Below are 27,500 nucleotides of genomic sequence, written 5' to 3' on the forward strand. Positions count from 1 at the left end.
CATTCTTGCATCGCAGCGTGGCGTGAAGCGTGTAGGGCGCGGAGGAAAGCAGTAATTAACGTCGAAATGGCCTCTGTATTTATCCTCGAATTATTTTCCTAACCGCTAGAGTACCAGCCGCGCACACCTGCTATTACCGTGATGGAAACTCCACCACAACCACCACATCCACCACCCCCACCACCCCACCACCACCGCTAAATTACTACTGGATATTTTTATTTTCACTTATTTTTCATTCAAGACTCATTACTTTAGAAAGAGAAGGATTATTTATAACACACAGGTCTGATAACGATATGGGTATTACATTAGGAGAAGGTCTACAAGAGAGAGAGAGAGAGAGAGAGAGAGAGAGAGAGAGAGAGAGAGAGAGAGAGAGAGAGAGAGAGAGAGCGCTACGAGAAACCAGCTGACCAACACATGAGTCTCCATAGTAATAAATAGACCCGTTTTCTTAATCCTTTGGCTGTAGGGAAGGTTATTGGTGCTTTCAAGGATAGCAGTAATAGTTGTGGTGAGGTTTTCATTGGTAAAATTGATAGTTATTGAGGTTTTCGTGATGCAGTAGTAGTTGTTGAGGTTTGCATAGACAGTACTAGTGGTGGTGGTTGTAGTAGCAATAGATGTGGCAGTAGTAGTGGTAATCTAACATATTTTAACAGTCAGGTTGCCGTGCTCAGTGAAATAGACAGTTTAAAGGCTGACTGATCACGTGACTCACCCAAATGATTACGACACACAGGTGACTAATGCTGAATAAACACCTCTCTCTCTCTCTCTCTCTCTCTCTCTCTCTCTCTCTCTCTCTCTCTCTCTCTCTCTCTCTGACGCATAGGAACATTCTTTTGCGTGTTTGTGGATCCCTCGAAAGACCACGGCATTCTTCTCCTCCTCCTCCTCCTCCTCCTCCTCCTCCTCCTCCTCCTCTTCCTCTTCCTCTTCCTCTTCCTCTTCCTCTTCCTCTTCCTCCTTCTCCTCCTCTTCCTTAAATTAACATAAAGGATAAGCCGTTCAGAAAAGAAAAAAAAAAACATCAGGAAAGTAGGCAGTAAAGAGAGAGAGAGAGAGAGAGAGAGAGAGAGAGAGAGAGAGAGAGAGAGAGAGAGAGAGAGAGAGACCCCCATAATTTTATCGTGTGTCCCTAATTCCAAGAAGAGAAGACCGTCACGATACACAGTTCTGAAAAGTCGCGTCCGGTTCATCCTATCTGGCTTATATTACTTCCTTTCCTATTTACCTTCCTTCCTTCCTTCTCTCTCTCTCTCTCTCTCTCTCTCTCTCTTTTTTTTTTTTTTTTTTTTTATTTAAACATAATTTATACAGAAGAACATGTACCCAAAGGCGCACTGTCGTGTGCTACCTATTCTAAGGGTACTACAATCTATTTCTCTACAATATTTACAAGACTTAAAAATAGAAAATATACAAGATGGTCAGCATGTAAATGGAGCACTGTTCTTTTCACTTCACTAGCACTATTCACGCACTGCACTACACTGAGTGTCACGTCACAAAGAGTGTCAGAGGAGTTGGCAGTGTCTGTCTCCACTTATGTGCCATCAGTTTGACACTGTGTGTGTTCATCTCCTGGACGTGAGGCACCGCGGCCGTGAACAAGTTCCACATCCTGGAGACGCGTCCTGCGAAGGTGCGTTGATGCTGACACCCGTGGGATCGCGGCACCTCTACGGCGTCACCACCATTGAGCACCGTTCTCGTGCTCCGTGCGGTGACTCTCAGAGGATGACGCAGCCCTGCCAGATGTGGCACTCTTTGCACCTGTGCCTTATGGAACACTACGATTGCCGCCACATCTCTGCGGTGTTCCAGTGAATCAAGGGACGCTCAGGCTCTGGGTGAGGTGGTATTGCAGCATCTACTAGCCGTATGGCGCGGCGTTGGATGCTGTCCAGTCTCCTTCTGTGTGTGGCGGCACAGGACATCCAGGAGAGAGCTGCGTACTCAAGGTGGGGCCGCACCTGTGCCTTGTACAGCAGCAGTCTCCCTTCCTGTCGAGGAAACTGGCGATCCTTCTGAGAGCGGAGATCCTGTGAGAGGCTTTCTTGGCAATGGATTTGACATGGCTGTCAAACCTCAGCCCTCGATCCACCTCCACTCCAAGTATCTTGACGTCATCTTGGAGTGGGAGAGCAGCAGCGCCAAAGACAACTTTCCTGCCATTGCTGCCATGGCGGCTGGGGACCGAGAGACAACCATTGCCTGTGTCTTCTCCGGCGCGAATGTCACTTGCCAGCGAGCACCCCACTCCTCTATCACTCGTAGCTGCTGATTGATGGCCTCAGCAGCCCGCCCACTGTCCTGGCGTGGATAGGTATAGGAGAGGGTGCAGTCATCAGCATAGGCCTTGACTCCTGGCAGTAGCTGGAGAAGATCATCCACGTAGATATTCCACAGGAGTGGGCCAAGAATTGAACCCTGTGGCACTGATGCCTCCACAGGCAGGGACTCAGATGTTTGCCCGTTGACAACCACCTTGAGGCTTCTGTCCTGCAGGTAATTTCCCAGGAGTCGTAGCAAGCCACCCTGGATGCCTTTAGCACGAAGCTTTTCCAGTAATCCGTTGTGCCATACTTTATCAAAAGCTCCAGCTATGTCCAAAGCAACCACTATAGTGTCCTTGCCGTCGTCGAGGGCGTCCTGCCACTGCCTGGTGAGAAGCATCATTAGGTCGGAGGTTGACCTTCCAGGTCTGAACCCAAACTGTTGGTCTGAGAGGAGGGCATTGTCCTTGAGATGGCTACACACCACCTCTGCCACGACCCTCTCAAACACTTTACCCACCACTGACAACAGGGATATGGGTCTGTAGTTTTTTGGGTCCGTCCTGGAGCTTTTTGTGTGCAGGAACTACTCGAGCCTCCTTCCACACTGAAGGCCAGACGTTTTCCCGTACACAAGTTGTGAAGACTTGGGTGAGAGGGGCAGCCAGTTCCTGGGAGCATCGCTTCAGCAGGTGCGGGCTGATGTCATCAGGGCCGGTAGCTTTCTGTGTGTCCAGCCCCCGCAATAATCGCTTCACCTGCTGATGCGTCACCTCCACCATGGTGACAGTCTTCTCACATTGCTGGACCAGCTGAGGCGGTGGCTGCTGTGGATTCCCCACCTTCATTTTTCCAGCAAACAAGGAAGCCAGCAACTGTGCCCTCTCCTTACTGCTGGTGGCGACAGTACCGTCCTGCTTGCTGAGGGGAGGGATGGATTCTCTCTCTCTCTCTCTCTCTCTCTCTCTCTCTCTCTCTCTCTCTCTCTCTCTCTCTCTCTCTCTCTCTCTCTCTCTCTCTCTCTCTCTCTCTCTCTCTCTCTCTCTCTCTCTCTCTCTCTCTCTCTCTCTCCTTCAAACCCGCTGTGCAATTTCCTCTTGACACGTCACATGGAAATCAAAACAAGATACGGAGATTGGAGAGTTTGGAGTCGGGTGGTGTGTGGCTGAAGGAGGTGGTGATGTGGTGGTGATGTGGTAAAAAGCTTGCGGTGGTGCGGTGAGGTTCTGGTTTTGTGGTGATATGGTGTGCTTTGAGATGTTGATTGTTTTTTTTTTGTTTTGTTTTTTTATTATATACCACGTGGACTTTTCACGGGAATTTATGGGCTAAAGGAGATACTTTTTGGGGTACCTCCTATCTCAAAGCCCACCCGCTAGGAAACCGTTGCCCCGAGTGAGGAAGCCCAACCTACACTCGGACCGTGGACAGGATTCGAACCCGGACCCCAAAGCACGCATGGTTCCACTGTGATGTTAACCACTTCAGTACTGGGACGCATTTTTTATCGTAATTTTTGGGGTATGATTAGACGATTAAAGGCCAGTCTTCACTATCTTAATCCCCACATTAGTTTCTGAAGCTGTATAAAATCGCTAAATAGTAACCAGAATGAATATGAATACGCAGCACGGTACTGAAGAGGTTAAGGTGGTGAGTTTAAGGTGTGGTGATGTATGATTATGATGATGTTTTGACGTGTGGTGGTGATGAGCTTGCGGATTTTAGGTAATGATTCGGTTTTGTGTTGGTTGTGTTGGTGAGGTCGTGGTGATGTGGTATTGAGGTCCTCCTGGTTGTGGTGGTGGTGGTGGTGGTGGTGGTGGTGTCACTTTGTTGTTTACCTTCGTTAATCACACCTGCTGTTGATGATTAGCCTTCCTCACCTGTATTATTAAATTGTGCACGCGAGACGCTGGTGATTATTTCGTTGTTGTTGTTATTGTTATAGTTTTGATGGTGATGGCAATGGCGCTCGATGGCGGTGGTGATGGTGGTGGTTCATACATACATTCATACATACATACATTCATTCATTCATCAGACAGACACATCCCCTTCAAAAGACATTAAGATATACATAGTCATTCACGCTATTCACAACAACAGCAACAACAACAACAACAACTACAACTACTACTACTACTACTACTACTACTACTACTATCATCGTCACACATCCATAACTTTATTACGTCACACTTTGACTTGACCCACGGGAGGTGACCTGGAGGTGGGTCACGTGTGGGGAGGTCACTACTGTCCCTTCCCTCAGGTCACGCAACCGCTGGCGTGACCTGACCACCTGACCTGCATCTTGCTGGGTCCACGGCTATGGAATCTCTCTCTCTCTCTCTCTCTCTCTCTCTCTCTCTCTCTCTCTCTCTCTCTCTCTCTCTCTCTCTCTCTCTCTCTCTCTCTCTCTCTCTCTCTCTCTCTCTCACACAGATTTTCTTTTCCGGCAGTGTGTGTGTGTGTGTGTGTGTGTGTGTGTGTGTGTGTGTGTGTGTGTGTGTGTGTGTGTGTGTGTGTGTGTGTGTGCGCGCGCGCTGATTAACGCATTCACCTCCACCTAGTGTGTGTACATTCTGGCAGAGTACACATCGCAAATTTATCCTTATTAACAAAACTACACGCACCTGCTGCTGCTTTTTTTTTTTTTTTATTATCCATGTGCACTTTCCTCTCATGTACGCATCATTTGTGTGTGCGTATAGCCTGCCGTGTGCACCAACTAAACCAGCTTATTTCTTCTTCCCCTCCGCATCCTTTCGCTGCTTCCTGTCTGCATGCATGTGTGTGTGTATGTGCGTGCCTCTACCTTCGCATGTGCACCGGTCCTGCTGTGTGTGCCTTGCCTCCCCCTCACCTGTGTACACGCCTGCTGTGGCTGTGGCTGTGGTGGTGGTGGTGGTGGTGGTACAGGAGGCAGTGGACCCCTTCCCTTTGTACTCACTCCTGGACAAGCATGACAGAGTAAGTAATGTGTTGAAGCGAGGTGTTGGTGTTCAGCTGGGCTTTCTTCTTGTGCTCTGCCTCTTTCCTTTATTTGTCTGTGTTTTCTTTAGGGTTTTGTTTGGTTAGTGGTGTTTCTTGTTCTTATATTTTTTTTTTTTTCTTTATATGTTTGGTTTAGCTGATTTTTGTTGTCTTAAGTTGTTGTTTTTTCTTCTTTCCTTTAGTTCTTATTTCGGTTCATTTTTAACCACTTGATTATTGTAACATTTTGTCTTATGATTTTTGCATCGTGCCTTTATTTTTTCATTTGTTTCTCTATTTTTTTTTTCGTTCGTTTCTTATCTTTATCTCTATCATTTTTTTCCTTTACGTGAATGTAATCTCATGTGCTTAAAAGCTCTTCCTGTGTGTTTGTTATTCTATTAAGTTAACCTTTTTTTTTTCATACTCCTTATATTTTATGGTTTGTTTTATGTATTTAATATGTTGTCATTCGGACTCTTCAAGATCTGGTATGTGTGTGTATGTGTGTGCTTATGTTTGTGTGTGTGTGTACAAGTGCTAGTGCTTCTATGTGTGTGGAAAACCAAACAGGCAAATCATCGACTTAATAAACACCAAGTAATTAATTCACTCACCTATTCATTTTTTTAAGAGTGGCATAAAACTGTACATTACTCAACAATTTAACCGTCCATTATATACAAGAAAGATTAACGATGCACGCACTTTCTCCTGCAACACTTACTCGAAACACAGAGAAAGAGAAAGACAGACAATTTATAGACGTCGGTCCTTCACGTGGTCTTGATTGGCGGCTGATATCCCTTCTCGTTCCTTCCTTCCCTTTGTATGGATAACCTCATCGCAGCACAGCACGAGAGGGACGAGTGTTGTTAATGTTGAATGTTGGTGTGTCTTTCCCGAGTGGCCTGAATGTCTCCGTGACGTCTAGCATTGCCCCTCTTGGTCCTCTCTATCATTAAGTGTCACTCGAGCTGCCTACTGTCTAATATTCTCTCTCTCTCTCTCTCTCTCTCTCTCTCTCTCTCTCTCTCTCTCTCTCTCTCTCTCTCTCTCTCTCTCTCTCTAGTTTTCCCTCCTTCCTCTTTTTCTTTTATTTCCTTCTTATTTCCCTTCCCATATTATCATTTCCTTTTCTTACTATATTTTCTTGTTTCTGATTCTCTCTCTCTCTCTCTCTCTCTCTCTCTCTCTCTCTCTCTCTCTCTCTCTCTCTCTCTCTCTCTCTCTCTCTCTCTCTCTCTCTCTCTCTCTCTCTCTCTCTCTCTCTCTCTCTCTCTCTTCTCTCTCTTCCATTTTCCCCTTCCCTTCTTGGCCTTGAAGGAGAAAGTTTACGAGCCACCGACACGCTCTCTCTCTCTCTCTCTCTCTCTCTCTCTCTCTCTCTCTCTCTCTCTCTCTCTCTCTCTCTCTCTCTCTCTCTCTCATTAATCGTGTTTTTAATGTCTTTATCTATCTTTCTCTTGCATCATTTATTTTCCATTGATTCATTTGGTGTTCTCTTTCTCTTCTCAATTTTATTTGTCATCAATTTCATTTTCTTCCTTTTTCTTTAATTCCTTCTTTTTTTCTTCATTTCTTTCTTTTCTAACTTCATTTCTGTTTTTCCTTTTTCCCTTTTCTCCATCCTTCCTTCCTTCTTTCCTTTCTTCCTTCCTTCCTTCCTTCCTTCGTCTTAAACCTTGACCTGCGTTATTCTTCCTTTGATCTTGTTTGCCTCTAGCGTTGTTTACGGCTGTCCCTCCTCTCCTCCTCCTCCTCCTCCTCCTCTTCCTTATTTATGCCGTATTCAGTTACACAATTTCTTTCTTATCCCTCCTCTTCCTCCTCCTTCTCTTCCTCATTATCCTCATTTTCACTTCTTACTTATATCCTTTAGTTACGCAGTTTTAATTTATTTCTCCTCATCTTTCTCTCCCTTCTCTTTCTCCTCCTTCATTACTGTCAATTATATCCACCATTCACGCATCATTTATCAATATTATTCCTCCTCCTCCTCCTCCTCCTCCTCCTCAACCACCACCATCACCACCAGCACTCCTTCATTTCATTTACTTCCGCACACAAACTTCACATAACTTTCCCCTTTGTTCCTTTCCTTTTACTGATCCAAGTTTGCCTATACTCGTAGATCACGCGTTCTCGTCCCTCTGTCGCCGCTGATCCGTGACTCATCCCCTGCGATCCGGCACACCTCTGTAATCCAGTAATGCGCTGCTAATCACGGAGCTAACCAGTAAATCCTTGCCTTGCCGTGTTAATCCCTTTGTTTTTTGCGCTAGTCCAGTGTTTATTGTTTGTCTGATTCGCTCGTCTGCTTTTATGTCGGTTTTGCGCGCTGGAGGGAAGGAAAGAAAAGAAGTACTACGCTTGGAAAGGAAATAAACTTAAAACTAAAGAAAGGGAGAAAGGAATAGACTAATAATCAAAGCGGAAGAAAGGATAATGATGAGCGATTAATTGTGAAAGAAAGTTAAGTCGTTGACTTGTTTGTGTGTGTATTAAGAAACGCAAGAACACGAGGAAGATAATGGAAGCTGCGGGAAAATCATCAGCCCGACTGTTGACTTAGTTGAGCTTGACTTTTTGTTTTTCTTTTTTTTTTATTGTGTTGTTTTTCCGTTTTTTTTTTTCTTTCTTTTTCTTTTTTCCTACGCGTTTTAGTCAGATCAGTAAGGTGTCACGCGAGACGTAACTTGAAAAAAGAAAAAAGAAAACGTGTGCGATCAAGCGATATTTTCTTTATCAATTGGTGTTATTTTACTCACGCATTCATTACTCCGCGACTCATCTAAAACTGAAATATCAGCGTTGTTTTTTTTTTTTCTAACTAATGTATGTAACTATTTGTCCACGTACTAATGACGATAACTAACGAGGTGATTAATGAATTACTGTGTAGATATAACAAGATATAAATAAACATATACTTGTACATACACTGATCAGTTTTCACTAAGTAATATGAACTAACAGATATTGAAGCGTCTACAGGTACGTATATAAACCTTTGTCTTGCTGGATGGATGAATAGACAGATTGATGTTTGTGAACCATATCCATTTAGCATTTAGTTTACATGTGTTTATGTTGTACGTATATCAAAACCTCATTGCAACCTCTTATCCTCCTCATTCCTCATCTTCTCTTTCTTATCCTATCATTCCTCATTTCCTCTTTTTCTCTTTCACCCTCTCTAAATACTCTAGATATTTTTCCTCCCTCTTACTCCTTCTCTCTTTCTTATCATCCCATCCCTCATTTCCTCTTTACTCGAATAATTCTACGCTCTCTAAATATTTCTACACTATATTTCTTTTATTCAAGCGTTTTTGCATTTTCTTTTGTTGTGCATAGATATTCAACTTGATCAATGCTTCTGTACAAAGCTTGTTTTTTTTTTTTTTATTAGATGTCTCCTTTCATCCTAGCCTTTAAATTTTGTATAGATATTTGAATCATTCTGAAAACCATGCCAGTCACCAGCTCTCCCATCTTTCATTCATAATTTTCCTTCTTGTCATCCTCCTCGCCCTCTAATATCCTTCCCGTGAGCCCTCATTAACACCTGCCCTGGTTGTCGCCCTTTCAGCAGGTGTCCCAGGTGTCCAGCGAGTGCCGTCAATGCGGGAAGCAGGTGTTCCAGATGGAGAAGATCGTGGCGGAGAAGGCGGCCTGGCACAAGAACTGCTTCCGCTGCAAGGAGTGTAACTGCGTCCTGACGTGAGTGTTGCGGCGACTACTGGTGGTGACTTGACTTGGGTTCTCTCACTACGGGATTTTCTTCATTAGAACCTTTCACTTTTATGGTCTTTCATATTTGATTTCCAAAGCTCTGTGAAATCAAAGAGAAGCGTTTGCCGGGACATCTTAATTTTGTATTCTATAGGTTATATAAAGACTGGAATATAAAAGTATTTGCACGAAACACATTATAGAAAAAAAAAAATGGATTAAAATATCGCTAGGATAAGAGAAGCACACTCGAAAACCTTCAAGAATATCCACCTTTGTCCTCTAAAACTATTCGAGCTACAAGACAACGAAATACTTAAAAACACTTCAAATATTTGCATATCCTTTTCAAGTCCTCTTCTTTCCCTCTCCTGCAGTAAGCTGGAGAATACGGGTTTAGGAGAACCTTCATACATACTCTCTTCAAAGTTCAAACCCTCTTCTTTCCCTCTCATGGAGTGCGAGTTTACGAGAACCTTCATACATTCTCTCTTCAGAGTTCAAACCCTCATCCTTCCCTCTCCTGAAGAACGAGTTTACGAGAATCTTCATCCATAACCTCTTCAACGTTCAAACCCTCTTCTTTCCCTCTCCCGTCGCAGGCTAGAGACGTACCAGAGTCACGAGGGCGTCCTATACTGCAAGCCTCACTTCAAGGAGCTTTTCAGGCCCAAGGTAGTGGTGGAGGACCCAGACGAGGCTCGCAAGGAGAGATGTGAGTAACTGTTCTTGTCTATTGAGGAAAGAGTTGAGTTGCTGCGTGTCTTGATGTGAGTGACGTGTGTTGTTGGTTTAGTGAGGGAAGAAATAGAGACAGGTGTTGAGTCGTTGAGTGTTTTGGTGCGTTATTGGTGTGTGTTGGTGCTTCGATGCCATGATGTGATGAATGGGTGATGGATGTAAGAGGAGCGACGGTTGGATGTGATTGTTGTCAAAGTAATAGAGGTTCTGATTGTATTGATAAGAGGTATGAGAACGTTTGGAGTATATAGGTTTCTTTCAGTACTATTATTTTCACTATTATTATTATTATTATTGTTGCTGTTATTATTATTATTATTATTATTATTATTATTATTATTATTATTATTGTTATTATTATTGTCAATGATTATTTCGGGATTAGTTTATTCAATTTTTTTTACTATTCTATTGATTTTGTTTATTATTTATTTAAGAATTCCGTACTTTTTTGTCATTGTACTTATCCATTTACTTGCATATTTATTTGTTCATTCACTAGTGTTTTTATTGGCGTGGGTGTAAGCGGGTCTTTTTTTTTTTTAATGCATCCACACAACCATGAATGAATGAGACACGCCCACCCCGCCCACGCACGGCCTTCCTGCTTCTGGCGTGGTGGTCTGGCCAGTGAAAGCTTTGGCGTGAACTTTTTTTTATCATATTTACGTGATTAATTCTTGGAGCTTTGTGTGTGTGTGTGTGTGTGTGTGTGTGTGTGTGTGTGTGTGTGTGTGTGTGTGTTTTCTGCGGAGTATTTGCACTGCGTCAGATAGTTATGAAAGAAAAGGATGTATTGCATTGCTTTGATTCATATTACGGCAGCGAGCGGTCTGATGATGATGGTGGTGGTGGTGGTGGTGATGCGACAGGCTGCGTTGTTATTAATGGTAACGCAGACGGAACAACGACGCCTAGCCCTCATCTACCACTATCAACATTTTCTCCTCTCTACGCCAGCCATTGACTATACTAAAGAATAAATAATATGAAGTAGACTATGAGAAGAAAAGGAAGGTTCATTAAGTGGAATTAAGGTCGGGTTCTCGTCACTCATCTTGATCTTGGTGGTGATGGTGGTGCTGCTACTGGTGGTGAATGCAGGTGTCATAATTTTCAGTCCCCTCGTTCATGTCGGCATATGATCTCAGTGTTGTTTTATCAGTTACTTTCAACCAGTTAATCTACCAGTCAACCAGTCCATTAGTTTGTCATCGATTCAGCGCACTGGAATGCTTCATTTCAAACCAATAACTGGAAACCGATCCCTTAATTGATTGACTATCTGGAATTACGTAGGTTCAAGGTTCACCACTCCTCATAGCGTGACGGTTAGCCAGCCAGCCAGCCAACCCAGCCTGGTCACGTGATGCTTCTGAAAACAGTGACGTCACCAGCAGTCAGTCAGTATTTCACCCCAAAACGCATGGGAAGAAAGGAAGGAAGGAAGACTAGGCCAGGCCACCTTGATCCTGAAATAACTCCTCGATCTTTTGTAAAACTTAAATGACGTTTGGAAGGAATTTCTTGTGATCATTGGCCCAAGGAACGGCGGAGTCTTGGTTCTGATTATCTCCAGAGTGATGGCGATTATTGATGTTGCAGAAAAAGGGAAGCAATAATGGCACTCGTCAGGCGAGGGATATTTAGTTTAATGTTTGGGATGCATCGCGTTGCGGCGTGGCGGTGTCTGGCACCTCAGCAGGTTATCACAAGAGTGCAGTCTGGCTGGCTAACTCACATCCACTACACCTGGTCTGTCTGTCCTTCCTATCATCCTCCAGACTCCATCATTACACCCACTACCTGTGTAACGTCGTTTATGTTAATTCGTGCCGCTAATGTGGGAAAAAAACAGCTTAAAGTTTCTATTTTTGATGTGCGAGTGACGGTCTTGAATCGAGGAAAAAAGATGATTTGGCTGTACGTATTTGTGCGTTCAAGTGTTCGTATATTTTTGTCCTCTTTGTGTGTGTGTGTGTGTGTGTGTGTGTGTGTGTGTGTGTGTGTGTGTGTTGGGAGGTGTTGTTATTGTCATGTCCCCATGGTCGCGTGTCAGTGTTCCGTCACCGCGTCGTTGAGAGCTGCCTTGTGTTTATAGTTCACACCAGCACCAGCAGCAGAATCCCCGGTGTCACTTGGAGTGTCGCGTGTTATTATATCAGTCATTCTCTGTATCTGAATTTTGAAACGAAACTGGTTCTGTTTATGGCTATAATAAGAATGACTGGTGAATAATCTCGTTAATCATGCACGAGCGAAAGAAAATTGAAGGGACTGAAAAGAAATAGAATAAGAATATGGCGATAACAATTTATGCATTAGAGAAGCGCTACTCGTGTTTAGATGGAAAAATAATTGGAAAACATATTTCAATAGATACATAAAAGTCAATGCAGTAGAATATGAAAAATCTTGTTGTAAAACCATAGAAGTATTATCCTTACAACAAAAAAAAGGAAAGAAAAAAAAATGAAGGATAAAGAGCGTAAGATGTGTATGCTGTTTTGCGTGTGAGTCGCGCGTCTTGTCTTAGTCCTTTCATCTTAATACAACTCAAGCACCGATAGATTTGCAAGACTTTTGTTTGATTTTACGTGCGTGTGGCATATTGAGTTGCTCTTTTGATCTGTGTGTTGATCCCAGGATGAGTTATGACTCGTGGAAGAGAGAGAGAGAGAGAGAGAGAGAGAGAGAGAGAGAATTTTTTTTACAAGTGGGGAGTATTTATATATATTAAATTGAATTCAAACAGGTGTGTGTGTGTGTGTGTGTGTGTGTGTGTGTGTGTGTGTGTGTGTGTGTGTGTGTGTGTGTGTGTGTGTGTGTGTGTGTGTGCTGGAATTTCAAGGTTAAAATTGTATAGGGTGACTCACTTGCCCACCCACCCACACCCAAGTGTATACACACACACACACACACACACACACACACACACACACACACACACACACACACACACACACACACACACACACACACACACACACACACACACACACACACACACACACACACACACACACACACACACACACACACACACACACACACACACACACACACACACACACACCTGTTTGTATTTAAGTGAATAGATAATAATAATAATAATAATATTATTATTATTATTATTATTATTATTATTATTATTATTATAGGCATTGTCAAAACCGTGAAGTGTATCAGAGAGAGAGAGAGAGAGAGAGAGAGAGAGAGAGAGAGAGAGAGAGAACTTGTCAGTTAGCGAGTGTGTGTCACCCGAACAGTGTTGCGGAGACCCAAACTCATCGTGCTGGAGAGTCAGCCTCAGGAACTTGCCGAGGGGGTCGTCAGATGTGAGTCACTATAGTCAACGCTTCCTGACTGTTGCTACTACTACTACTACTACTACTACTTGTTATTATTCTCCTGGTCCTACTGTTATTTCCACTTCCCCTCTTCCTTCTCCTCCTCCTATGTGTACTACAATTCTTTATTGTTCTTCTTCTCCTTCTCTTCCTCCTATTATTAATTAATTTTCCTCCTCCTCCTCCTCCTCCCATCGCTGTGTTACGTTTTGAGTGTGTTGTAGCGACAGACTTACTTTTCATCCATTTACGATACAATTTGGTTGGTGTTTTAACATGCCACAATATTTTCGCTTGCGTTTTTTTCCACTTCAGTTGATGTGAAGTGTTTTTAAGTGTTTACTAATCAGTTGTAGAGTTTTTTGTGTTGTTTTACTGATTAATGTGTTGCTGCGTCGCCCGAGAAGTGTGTGTGGTACGTATCTTTCGCCTATATATATATATATATATATATATATATATATATATATATATATATATATATATATATATATATATATATATATATATATATAGTCTTGTGTGCATGGAGTGTTGTAATCTGTCACTTGACTAATGGACGTACGTGTGTAGTATCATATTTTTTGTTATTATTCGTTAAAAAAAATCATGCGTTTGTTGGAGCAGAGCCCATTAGTCCGATTAAGGGACGTGCGTGCTTGTGTGTGTGTGTGTGTGTGTGTGTGTGTGTGTGTGTGTGTGTGTGTGTGTGTGTGTGTAGCAGCAGACTAACAAGTGAAAGTAATGTTGCTTGAGGACGTTTGTCAAGGAACCATCTGGCAGCTGGTGGCTTCACTTTGCTGCAGACTGAGTGAAGTCCATCTCGCTATCTTTCATCAGCTGGGAGAAAGAAAATCCGAGCTAATTTGGTACCTTGCCGCACTCCAGCAGCTGGGACGAAGAAAATCCGAGTTAATTTAGCTTCTTGCCGCATTCCATCACCTGGGAGGAAGGAAATCCGTGCTGTTTTTGGTTTCTTGTCACATTCCAGCAGTTGAGAGGACGGAAATCATAATTGATTTAGTTTCACGGTGTTGGGGGACAGATGGGAGGAAGAAAGTCTGTTTTTGGTTTCTTGCTGTTTGCTGATTCTGATTATCTATTGCCGTCGAGTTGGTAATCTGGCAACTGGCGGTCTATGCCGTCTGTGTTGTAATTGCTGTTTTTCGCTGTCTAGGCTGAACTGCGTTGGTACAGCCGCTAGAAACAACAGCCTGTCGTGTCAAGCAGACATTACGTGCCTTGCCTGTTGGCTAGAGTAAAAAGACGTAACTGGCTTTTTCATGCCCGTCCGCTTCCTGCCTCGGACGCATTTAACTCATTAGTCCGCGTAAAAGAGCAGAACAGTTAATCGCGCGGACGACAGCTGTGGTATGGACGCAGATTGGGAAAGCCCTGCGTGGTCTGCTAACTGAGTAACGAACGTCACCAGTCCACTGAATGAAACACAACGATTTGCCTTCACCTGCTGAATACACACAAAGCAAAACAGAAACAGCTTCGTGAGTCACCAGTCAAGAAAGTGACGTCATCTCAACACACACACACACACACACACACACACACACACACACACACACACACACACACACACACACACACACCTGGTATAGCAGGGATAGCTGGTCTTGGCAAGTGGTTGGGGTTTGTAAGGGGACGGGGGCTGGGAGGGGCAAGGTGGTTGTTCCCCTCCTGACCACGGCGGCAGGTAATTACAGGTATGATGGAGAGTCGCCCGCCCACAGTCACCGGTCAGCGAGGTCAGGTCATGGCGAGTCACAGAGAGAGAGAGAGAGAGAGAGAGAGAGGGGGGGAGCAGGAAATTGGCTGAAAATTACTCGTGACACTTATAACTTCCTGAGCGCACAGAGTGAGTGAGTCATGGCACTGGCGACGATTGAATGAGTGTGGTCGTTCCATTCGACGATTTTTTTTTTTTCGGAACTACGTAACTCAGATCATCGCCTCGTCTCGGTTGATGTAGTCACTGGTTTCAACTTCGTTAATTTACTTGGCCCTTGAGATGTTAACCCTTTTATTTATTTATTTATTTATTTATTTGTAGGATACTGTTATAAGATGGACGCTGCGACATGGAAATATTGATAAAGTTGATTTGGGGTATTTCTCTATCTAGTTATTTCAAAGATAAGCTCGGGAGACTTTTAATGCTAAATCAAAACTCATTCCTGTAGCGCATTCAGTCATACCAATAATTTTTATATATGTATGCATGCCGAACGTTAGAAATTTCTCCTGCGCCACAGACAGATCTTTGATAACGCTTGCCTGCTCTAGCCTGGCCGTTGCACCTCTCTCATTGACGGGGGAAAGGTTAGCATGGGGGCAGTCATCAGCATCAGTCACGGAGCGGCGTTAAAACAAAAATCGTTCTGCGTAACCCTCCCACCGGCCCCGCTCCTCCCCCACCATCTTCTCCAGCTCCATCCGGCCCTGTCTTGCACAATGCTCTACGGCTCAGGCAGCAATATTTCTCCCTCCCTTCCGCCTTTTCGTCCTCCTCCATCCCTCACTGCCCTTTCTTTCTCTCCACATTGCTTTCCCTCTCCTCGTCCATTCTTTTCAAACTTCCTGCCTTACCTCGCTTCCTTACCTAACATGATTACGTCGTTCTGTTCTTCCTCTCGTCCTTTTTTCTTCCTCTTTGTTCATTTATCGTCTCTCCTCCTCCTCCTCCTCCTCCTCTATTCCTTCCTCACTGTTATCACATTTCCCTTCCTTTTTCTCACCTTTAGCGTTCCCTCTCGTCATCTCACATTCCCCCAGATCGCTAGTGGTGTCATTAAGATCTCCAGCACTGAATTACCGCCATGCACTCAGTTATGGGCGTCTGAGTGAGTCGAGTCTAATCCCTTAAGTGGCATTTTTACGATAGTTTGTGTGTGATTAGATGATTTTGCTTACAATAAGAAGGGTCTACGGTGTCAGAGATTAATGGCCAGTTTTCACTATTTTAATCCCCACATAAGTTTGTGAAGCTGTATAAAATCATTGAGTAATAGCCAGAATAAATATGAAAACACGTCATGTTACTGCAGGGGTTAACACGGCGGGGCGAGGCGAGGCGATAGAGGCACCTTGCTTTGCTCCGGGCTATGTGTTTCCTACATATCATAGCTTCCCCTTGCTCAATAAGCGCTAAGAATAGGACACATTTCGCTATACGCTATTACTTGCAGTTTGTGTTGACAGACTAGGATAATAAAGAGGGACGCCAGAGATGAAACGTATACAGAACGGTGAAATAACGACACACACACACACACACACACACACACACACACACACACACACACACACACACACACACACACACACACACAGTCTGAGTCCTATCCGAAGATCTGTCTATGTGCTCTGAGCTTGTTCCGTAATGGGGAAGGCTGGCTGGGTGACTACCGGGCGACCATAGTGAATCACACACACACACACACACACACACACACACACACACACACACACACACACACACACACACACACACACACACACACACCCTCAGCCAGGTATCCCTGGGTCCAGCACAGCTCAGTGGTTAGAGCTGGCACACACAGATGACCACATTCCCCGGCCAGATATTCTCTCTCACACACCCTGTTCACCTAGCAGTGAGTAGGTACATGTAAATCGAGGAGTTGTGACCACACACACACATGGTGTGTGCAGACCTATCCCAAGATCAAATAATGAGCTCTGAGCTCGTTCCGTAGGGTAACGTCTGGCTGTCTCGTCAGAGACTGCAGCAGATCAAACAGTGAATTACACAGTCTCAGTCCTATCCGAAGATCGCTCTATGAGCTCTGAGCTTGCTCCGTAATGGGGGGCGACCATAGTGAATTACACACACACACACACACACACACACACACACACACACACACACACTAAGTACCATGAAAATGACACACACACACACACACACACACACACACACACACACACACACACACACACACACACACACACACACACACAGCCACCTTCCCCTCCAACACCCTCCAGCTGGGAGCTGGGTGTCAGTGGTTCCAGCTGGTGGGCTCCCTCATAACGAAAGATAAGGCAACACACACACACACACACACACACACACACACACACACACACACACACACACACACACACACACCCTCGGGCCTGGAGCCAGGTATCGGCCTGGGTCCAGCCGGGGGGGGTCAACCCTCCTTGATGACGTCACATATATTCGTTACGCAAATCATTTTGAAAATGAGGATTCCCAAAAGGCAGCTGGACACGAATGTTATAAAATTCTGACTCGTTATCAATCGAAACTAACTTCTAAAATACAAAAACATTGCCGAGAAAAGGAATAATAAAATAGCTCAAAAATATACTAAATAAAGTATTAGAACTTCGACTTGCTTAAACACAATTTCAAAGCCCACCAATTTCATTCAACTGAATCGATAACGTTTTTCAAAAATTATGACTATCATTTCGATATATCAAAACCTGGCAACTCGCCCTATTAGAAAAATAATATTTAAAAATGACGTTGTTTACAATATTAACAGGACTACATATCATTCTTAAAGTCCACATCTTTAACTTCTCAGGAGCCTTGCACACTTTTCTCATGATAAACCATCTTTTGAAAACACAAACACTTCGCTACAACCTCAAATAAAAAATCACAGATAGCGGAGGTAAAAATTTTAGCGTATTTTGGCCCTCCCATTCAAGTCATAAACACCCTCTACATCACCGTACTTCACTCAACTCAAGCATGGAAGACACGTAAAACACTGCGAACTATCATTAGAAACCCTTAAAAGGCACTTGTGACTCGAAATAAATGAACTGAGACAAATATAAATAATAGTGGAAGTCGAGCATCTGGGACCGGCATTTTGGGCGGGAGCTGGTGATGACGTCACAGCCTGGGGCTCGTGACGTCATGGGTAGGCCCGCTTCTTCTCACTGAGCCTCCATAGCACACAAATCAGGTAATTGCGGATATATCTCAACAACTGACATGAAAGATTAGGCCTATGGCTCCACTTTGTGACCTGTCTGGCCTGTAATGAGTGAGAGATGAGGCAGATAATGGCTGAGAGAGAGGCGGCGGGTCAGGGATCGGTTTGTTTACGTTTTCAAGATTTGAATTATTTGGTTTTATAAGTATGTGCAGGTGTTAGTTCACTGATATGTTGTCCTGGAGGTTACCAACCTTAGGTTATGACATGGCACCACCGTGAAATGATGAGTTACACCAATATATTACTTACGTTAGCCAAAGACTGCTCGGCGGCGGCTGTCCGTGTCACTAGCAGGCACCCACACTCCACTGTCCACTTTGTGTCCTCAACCATGTTTAAATAGTTAACCTCTGATTACTGAGAGGCTACACACACAATATTCTCTTTGCTACTATAGATATCACTATTATCGGTATCTTCATCTCCACCCCTCACTGTCCCTCACGGCCAGCTCCTTGTCCTTCCAAGTGCAGCGCGGCTCACGGACTGGTGGGCAAGTTCCTGTACCAGTACCGGTAATACTGGTACCAGCCTTATCTTTTATCTATATATATTTTTTTTTTCAAAAATATTTATAAAAGAGCTGTGATTTGCTTTATGTAGATAGAAATGATAAATGCTAGATATTTAAATTGGCAATTTCCAACACACACACACACACACACACGTGTGTGTGTGTGTGTGTGTGTGTGTGTGTGTGTGTGTGTGTACCGGTACAGTACCGGTAGTATCGGTAACGGTGTCTTTTGTACCAGTACGTTCCGGTACTGAAATTAGCGGTACTTGCCCACCATTACAGATCGCTCCATCACTCGTTGGTTCTAACTTTGCAGTACCAGGAGGCGATTGACTAATGGTTCTGCAGGGTCGAGATTGCAGGGAAGTTTGGTTTAGTACTTTTTTCTTCATTGTTATTATTTCTTCCCGTCAGTTATCTTTTTCCTCCTTGCTTTTAATATACGAAAAAATAAATTAGCCTGCCACTCATTTGGTCACTGTAAAGCGCTACCGGTCTTTCCCCGACGCTTTGGTAACCTCCCGTGACCTCCTCTTGACAACTGACACAGGGAGAGAGGGAGGGAAGGAAGCAAGGGATAAGAATGCCCTGCGTGTTGTCTTGTCTCGTCTCTTCTCGTCTAGGAAACCTGATGTGAAAAGGAAGCGTGCGGTGACGGAGAAGGATAAGGAGGAAGAGGGAGGGGAGAGGGTGTGTTGGTTATTCGAATGAGCAAAAAATTAGTGAATTTATATTTAAGAAATTTCGTTCCTCGTTAGTTGATTTCCATTCCTCGATCTAATTTTCCAGCTAGCGTGCGTGAGGAAACAGCAGGGTAGTGGTGGTGGTGGTAGTTAGGGCAGAGAGAGAGAGAGAGAGAGATGCATGGATGGATGGATGGATGGCTGGTTACGTCTTTCCTTCTTTCGCCAGTGCTTCTCCTTCCTCGCTGCGACGGAAACTTCATAACACATGACTCCCACGCATAAAAATAAAAAAAAATAATAATAATAAAATAGAAATATAAGAACAAAAAAGTCCCTCAGCTGTATATTAGGGAGGCATAATTAACGTTTCGGGCACAATATTTAGCTGCGAGCGGCGTCCGAGAAAAATTGGAGGTGATAACTTTGAGGGCCCTGGGAATATACGGTTCATAGCAGGCCGGGGTTGGGGTTAGGTGGGCAAGATTACAGCCTGTGGAGTGGCCCTCTTCGACCTGGTGGGGCCACTGTGGATCCTTCCCTTCTCTGCCTGCTTGCCTATTCGTCTCTCGGCCTGCACCTCCAGTCACTGCCGTTTTTTCTGAGTATATTTAGACTCGCAACCCAAACCCATGACATGACTTAAGAGGTTGCGAAGTTAGAAGACGTGTGATTCTTAGTGTTACTGCTTTTGATTCTACTAATGGTAACAGATGGTGGTTAATTGTACATCTTGGTATGTTATGATGGTGGCGTGCGCTGCATGGAGGGAAAGGAGAAAGACATGATAGTGGTGATGATGGTTGTAAAAGAAGGGGAGAAGCATTGTTAAAGGTAGTTCAGTTTCTTAATTTGATACCCCACATCCACTGTTTCTCGTCTCCCTCCTCGGTCCATTCCACGTCACTATGAAGACGTTTCTTTATCTTTGGTAACAACAGTTTGATGTATACGATTTGGCTCGGGGCGCATATCTCTTCAGCATGATAACTTTCTGGAGTTATGTTGGTAGATTTCCTAACAGGAATAGATTTGTACTGAGTAATGCGTGCTTTATGCCAAGTAAGTAGCTACTCACTGTTCCCCCTTCACAGCGACCAACAAACCTGACTATGGCCTGGAGGATTTGACCCATGCCAACCTAAAGCAGAAATTCAAGATGTTCGAGCAAATCTCAACAGAGGAGGAGCGAATCCCGGAAACCATCCCTGTGCGGCGATCCCAGTCTCTCCTCACTAAGGCTGCCAGGTACGTAGCCAGGCTTCTCGTTCATATATGCAAGCGGTCTCCAACCCCTCCCCCCCCGCCTCTCTCTCTCTCTCTCTCTCTCTCTCTCTCTCTCTCTCTCTCTCTCTCTCTCTCTCTCAGATATGTATATGTGCTGAGGATCTGTCTGACAATAGTAAAACCCCGACTAACAGTAATTATGTCACCAGTTGACAAGACCTTTTTGGTCTGGTCACGCATATAATGATGGGTCTTCTTGATAAGCATAGCCTATAAATGCGAGTAGATTGACTTTTCTAAACACGGACACTTCCCCCCAAAAATTCTTTAGACCTTGGGTAATAACGTAAACTAATCGCAAATTAGTAGATTGGGTAATATTATGTTACCTTGTGTCATAACAATAATTGCTAAGATCCGTGGGGGCCATTGTTATTCCGAATTGTTTCGAATCTCGGATGTTCGAAAAAGTGTTTGCTCGAGTGTGATTCTTAAACCCTAACTCGAAGTGCGCGTGCGCTAAAGTTCTTCACAGCCAATATATATATATATATATATATATATATATATATATATATATATATATATATATATATATATATATAAAGAAATAGAGAAAAATATCAGTCAATCAAATGGCTTTGTGTTTGGAAGTGAAGGTTGACTCTCCGCCATGAATCATTTCTAGCTAGATCACTCTTTCGCCATGTTCGGTTGTGAAGGTGTTCATCTTTAGGCTTTATTTGTCAACGAAATTTCACTAGTTCGCCTCCCCCACCCGAAAATCCCACATTCCCACATGTCCCACAGCTTGTTAGAAGGATTATAAGGGATTATGGTGTCATTTTTAAGATTTACGCTCACATCAATCTTCACCTTCCAGATTTATGCAGTCTGATGATGACTATGGCATTGAAAATTCAGAACTTGGCGAATATGATGAAGATGAGGAGGACGAGGATTATGACGAGGATGAGGAAGAGGATGGTGAGGAAGGAGAAGAAGGAGAGGATGGCAGCCCCAACAAGAAAAGTCGGGCGGTAAGGTGGAATATTGCTTTGGTGATAGAGGAGTGAGTGGTGCAGGGAAGAACAAGAGGCTTCTAGAGATAAACAAAACTGTAGCCGGACAATTTTCATTTAGGCCTTATAAAGTGTGTGGCAATTTTTTATTTTTTATTTTTTTAATTGTCACAATTTTCAGATATGGAAAACTTTATCCAGTTTTTCATGCTTTTCACTACACGTTCCTTCTTTTGACATTATGTTCTTTGAGATATGCTAAACAAAACTGGTCACACTTTTTTTTTATTTATGTCTGACGAAATGAAGTGCTGAAACAATCATTCAGTAAGAAACCATTAGTGGTAGTCCTAGAGTATTAACTTGATTCACTGTATCATAAGGATTTGCACTCTCAAGCTGTGTTGTGTGACTGTTTCCTCCTTTTATTCCCAGGCAAGTTTCAGCGGCATGAAGGATCTGAAGGCTGGCTTTGCACGCAAGAACCGCCAGGACGAGCTCACCAAGAAGCGAAGGCAGGAGTTGGCAAAGTTCCGACAGATGCTGTGTGCTGTACGTGTTTACATCTTGAAGCCTGTGAAATATGAGAATTAACTTAAGCAGTTGTTGCATTCATGTGATTAACAGCAAATCTTCCTAATTAGGATGAATATATCACCTAAAGTAAAATGCAAAGGTTTTATATTTTTCTCACTTGCTAATAAAAATAAATCCTTTTGATTGCAAACCAAGGTAAGCCTCATGTGAGTGAAAATGTGGATGAGATTAGTAGTTAACACAATTTTCTCCCTAGCTGTTCACTGTCACTACAATATCCTACTGTAAAAAGTTTTGCATAATCATGGCTTTTATTAAGGATTTGTTTTCTTTAATGCTAAGATTCCATTGTTTTGTAATGATAACAATGATAACTACCTGAATCTCCCACTAATATCATTCCAGGGAAAGAACATATCCACAAGGGAAATATTTGAGGGTGGTAATGAGGATGAGAAGGGTCAACTTCGACGCAAAGAACAGATCAAGATTGAAGGTCAAATTGATGCCAAGAACCTGAGAGAACGTTTTGAAAAGGGCATGTCTTTGGTGGAAAGCGATTCAGAAGAAAATAGCGACAGGAGGGAAGTGGACAGAGTTTTCAAAGAAGCAGGTTTGTGATGCTGTTCATTGAAATTTCTTTAATTCTCCCATTAGATTATTGATCCTTGAAATACATATTGTGAAAACAGACAGAAGCTTGTTAGAAATAGGAATAGCAATTAACTAAACAAGGCATCACTTCACAGAAACTGCTAGCAAAGCACGCAACCTCTTCAAGCAAATAGACAAGACTGTTGCTGAGGGTGGGGAGGTAGTGTTGCGACCACCTAACTCGGCTCAGGCCCGGCGGGAGAACAGGTTATCCCGAGATGTAAGTGGGTCCACTTCACTTTTCTTCACGCGCCACTGTATCATCTCCCTTTCTGTAAATTTTAAGCAAGTGAATTTTTTTTTACCTTTGTCTATTTTCAGTCATACTTATATGTGACCTGATAAATCACATAGTACTGAATATGTTGCTGTACAATTCCTGGTAATGTAATGGTTTCTTTCACTCTGATGTATTCCATTGGGTGCCCCTTGCTTGTAAGTATTGCATCTTTTCTATGCTTATTTGCTCTTGTATTTATAAAAAAAAGAAGGTTGAACCACCTCATCAGTAGCTGTAGTTTCTTCTTTCTAACATTTCTGTTTCTTATCCACACAGATTCTTGGAAGCTGTACTTTGGGGGAAAAGTCCTTGGTAGCTTGTGCAATAAATATCTTGAAATTTGCATTCATGCCATATGGTTCCAAATTATGACAGCCTCTGCAAAGCTGTTTCAAGTGTTCATAAATTCCAATGTTCTCTTTAATTTTAGCATTTAATCTATTTTGCAATGAAGTGGATTCCTGGACTCTTCCAAATTCCATCTCCACTTCATTCTTTTTATAAATCACCAAAAAATATTTATGTATGAAAAGATATAAATATTAAAGAGAAGTAACTTCACTTAAAATGTAATCTGTAGAAGCATGAGTTTTCAAGGCATCAATAAATCTGGAATCAAAATGGCATAGCTAACCAGTACAGTCTTTTTTTGTATTTTGAACAAATGCATTTGAGTTACATAAGTGCCTGTGGTGTGCAGCGAATGAATGGTGAAAGTTATGATAGTGTGTGGCTGATTTTTTTTAATGCCAATTAAAGGTAAAGAAATGAAATACAAGTGGCTGAAGGAATCAGGCACAGCATTTTTTTTTTTTTTTTTTTTTTAAAGTTTTTACAACTAGGAAAGAAGAGCAGAAAATGGAGTGACAAAAAATGTATAGGATTAATAGGTACTGTTGGTACAAGAGGAAGACCTCCCTACAATATGAAATTATAAGTGTTGATATACATGAAAGGGAGGGAAGAGAGAAGAATGAGAGGATTAGAGAATGCAAGGATAAGAGTAAGGGGGACCTTCTTTTGTTTTGGCCATCCTCTGGAGGCAGACTTTAGCAACAAACATCAAATTAGGGTAGTTGTTATAGACATTTATGCATATATTTTCAGTTTAAGTACAGGAAATGCCGGCCTGGTTCTTCCATCATGAATGTTGTGCAGCAGGACTTGCTTCCTGCATGGACTGTTGCACAAGAGATTCTAACCAGTGAGTGTTGCTGGTATATTGCAGGGCAAGCGCATTCGAAATTTCACTTCTCAGATCTTTGAAGATGAAGATGAATCTAATGAGGATGAAGATGAAAGGTCTTCCCTTGCTGATCGCTTTAAGTTCTTTGCCACGTATGAAGAACGTGCTAAAGAGGATGCCAAGAGACAGAAAAAACTATTCCGCTGCTCATCGGATCCAGATGGAGAGGATCAGGTTGATGAAGACCTAGATAAGACGCATTTGCCCAAACGTTGCATGGCATTTAATTGTGCGGTGTGCCGGCTTCGGGTAATTTTTCCCATGGTCACTGAGTTGTTCCCTTTCCTGCCCCCTCACCCTCTCCCCACCCACCAATCCCTGTGTTGTCTTTGAGGTATCCACCATGCCTGTCTGTCCGGGTGAACAAAACCCACACACATCCTCACTGTGAAGGACCAAGACTTGTTCAGAAGTAGCACACAAGACTGGCATCTCATCACGTCAGCCTCACCACCACAGGCCAGACTCAGGTTCATCACATTTAATAAGGATTCTTATTATTGAAAGATAAATGAGGGTTTACTTTATGTAACCATGGGTGATGACTCCCTCTCACATCAGATAACTCTTAGGTTAATTAAGTAAGATCCTCATGCACACACACACACACACACACACACACACACACACACACACACACACACACACACACACACACACACACACACACACACACACACACACACACACACACACACACACACACCGGTAGCTCAGTGGTTAGAGCGCTGGCTTCACAAGCCAGATGACCGGGGTTCGATTCCCCGGCCGGGTGGAGATATTTGGGTGTGTCTCCTTTCACGTAGCCCTGTTCACCTAGCAGTGAGTAGGTAGGGATGTAAATCGAGGAGTTGTGACCTTGTTGTCCCGGTGTGTGGTGTGTGCCTGGTCTCAGGCCTATCCCAAGATCGGAAATAATGAGCTCTGAGCTCGTTCCGTAGGGTAACGTCTGGCTGTCTCGTCAGAGACTGCAGCAGATCAAACAGTGAACACACACACACACACACACACACACACACACACACACATTGGCAGCCACTAGGAAGACAATTTATACTTATTGTATTTGTTGTGGCATGATGGTAAACCAAAAACTTTAATTCTGAAATATGCCTAATGTGAAAGCGACATCAGAGTAATAATGAAGCATGAGGTACAAAAGCAAAGTGATGTGTAAATTTGACATTCTTGCTTCTCTCCTGTCTCTTATATCAATCGAACTGGTATTTGCATGTAACTGTAGCTATCCATAGTACCCTTTCCAAAATTAAAACACTATTATCCCTTCAGAAGTTTTCTTTTTATTGTAATAGTTGTCTTTGATATTTTCTTTTTTTCCATACCACCAGAAGTAGTAGAATGATAAAGATTTCTTCATGCATTTTCAGTTCACTATAGTGTTAGTATTAGAGTTTTGTGTATATTATGTACTTAAACTATTTAAAGTACTGTAATGGTCTGTAACAGATGAGTGCCTTTCAGAGTCAGCTTGCCAATTTGTAATCTTAACAATGATTCACAACCACACTCCTTTGTGGAGTGGAAATAAAGTGTGGCAGGTCATAAAAAAGATGGACCTGGTAACACATGTTGTTCAGGCTGCAGGTTAAACATATCTGACCTCTAGAATAGTAAACTCTCATTAGACTGTTTCATCAGTGACTCAATACAGCAAATTGCAATCACTACATGGAACACCAGTACTAGCCGTCACATTATTCACTAGCTTCCCTCATGAGTTATCATCACCCTATGACATTAGCTAAACCTGTCTAGTACCACCCATTCCTACAGTCAGACATCCCTCACCCTCTTACTTGCCCTGTGGTGGTGATGGACCACTAACCCACACAGCTGGAGTCCCCTCATCTAGTATCCAGCCAACCTGTGACCGTCGGAACTGTCACTCTTCCTCATGAGCTTTGTGCCTTAGATCTAGTTTTCACAGGGGAAAGATAAGGCTAAATATGTTGACTTGACACTTTCCAAACACCATGAGGTATGAATATATATACTTGTGTATGCCCAATGGCTGTCTAATGCTCTTAAAGCTGAAACTAACCAGTGATGTCTTATTTTACGGGAGACATTAGCAAATGAGGCAACACTTTTCTTTAACTTGGTGTTCGCTTGCTTGTTTTCTTTTACATTATATTTTGTTGTCTCCGTTTTTATAATCCGTGTATAAATAGAGTGAGTGATATGTTTGTAATAAAAACGTTAGACCAGTCTAGCAATTTATAGAAAGTGCATTATAACTGGCTGGATTACTACATTTTTGTTGAGATTTTTGCTTCAAGTTTTCACTCATCATTCATATTGAAATAACTGCTCTTCACATTTATTGGACAGTGCTAAGGCAGTCATGTCCTTTAGAAGTGAAGTGCAATGGCTGTGCTTGTCCCTCTAATGCCCAACTGATCCCATGCTCACCTTTCACCTTAAAGCAAACCTTCTATATGCTCTTGATACCACCCTACTTAACCTATTGGCAATAATGTCTATAATAATTTTAAGGATATCCTGAGCAGAGTAATTGCACAATATTTTTTAGCCATGTAAGCATTTTTCAAAAGCTAATAAGTAATTTTAAACTGATCTCACATGATCCTGAAGTAATCAGCACGAAAACAACAGTTAACAGGGAGGAACTAATGAGCAGACAACACTGAGACATGAGACACGGGATACTGTTTAGCCAGACACTGCACAGGTTTTACTACAGGCAAACAGTTTATGAGGAAGACTCCTCAGTCCTTATGATCTTTGTCACTTCAATTAGATGTCATCTGTGAAGAGAATTTTTAATCATTCCTTGTACTGCCTTCACCAAATTACTTTTTTCTTACTAGATTTTGTGTTTTCTTATCTGACTATTACTCTATTTTTCATCATGTCTTTTGTCATTTTCTTCCACAATCATCTTTTCTAATAATTATGTGGTTTTCTGTTCTTTTACTCTAAAGTTTTTCTGGTCAGACACTACAAGAAGATTAGAGGAAAAAGCTCAATAATTCCTCTTTCTTTCAAGAAGTTTCAGGGAGAAAGCTTAGTAATTGTTCCTTCTTTAATTATTTCCATACATTACATAGACATACACTTCTGAGATGTTGATCTTTGCATTATTGTGTGTGTCATACTTTTGAATGCATTGTTACTTTTATTGATGTTCCACATGACTGTAAATCTTGTGTTTTTTCAGTTTTCAAATTAATACTTAAAT

At 42.7% G+C, this 27,500-nt stretch overlaps 1 protein-coding gene across 1 annotated transcript in view; it reads left to right on the forward strand.

Annotated features, from left to right (window-relative positions):
* Positions 1-27,500, forward strand: part of LOC123518725 (fap1 adhesin-like) — an 87,069-nt gene that overhangs the window by 41,552 nt on the left and 18,017 nt on the right. Inside the window, exons 17-26 of the mRNA XM_045279726.1 lie at positions 5,211-5,261; positions 8,860-8,990; positions 9,605-9,717; positions 13,013-13,081; positions 20,406-20,559; positions 21,422-21,578; positions 21,996-22,112; positions 22,503-22,710; positions 22,847-22,971; positions 24,260-24,526. Coding sequence (XP_045135661.1) covers positions 5,211-5,261; positions 8,860-8,990; positions 9,605-9,717; positions 13,013-13,081; positions 20,406-20,559; positions 21,422-21,578; positions 21,996-22,112; positions 22,503-22,710; positions 22,847-22,971; positions 24,260-24,526 — 1,392 coding nt within the window. The remainder of the gene's footprint in view (positions 1-5,210; positions 5,262-8,859; positions 8,991-9,604; positions 9,718-13,012; positions 13,082-20,405; positions 20,560-21,421; positions 21,579-21,995; positions 22,113-22,502; positions 22,711-22,846; positions 22,972-24,259; positions 24,527-27,500) is intronic.

Source organism: Portunus trituberculatus, chromosome 44 (genome assembly GCF_017591435.1).
Source record: "Portunus trituberculatus isolate SZX2019 chromosome 44, ASM1759143v1, whole genome shotgun sequence".
Classification (NCBI taxonomy): domain Eukaryota; kingdom Metazoa; phylum Arthropoda; class Malacostraca; order Decapoda; family Portunidae; genus Portunus; species Portunus trituberculatus.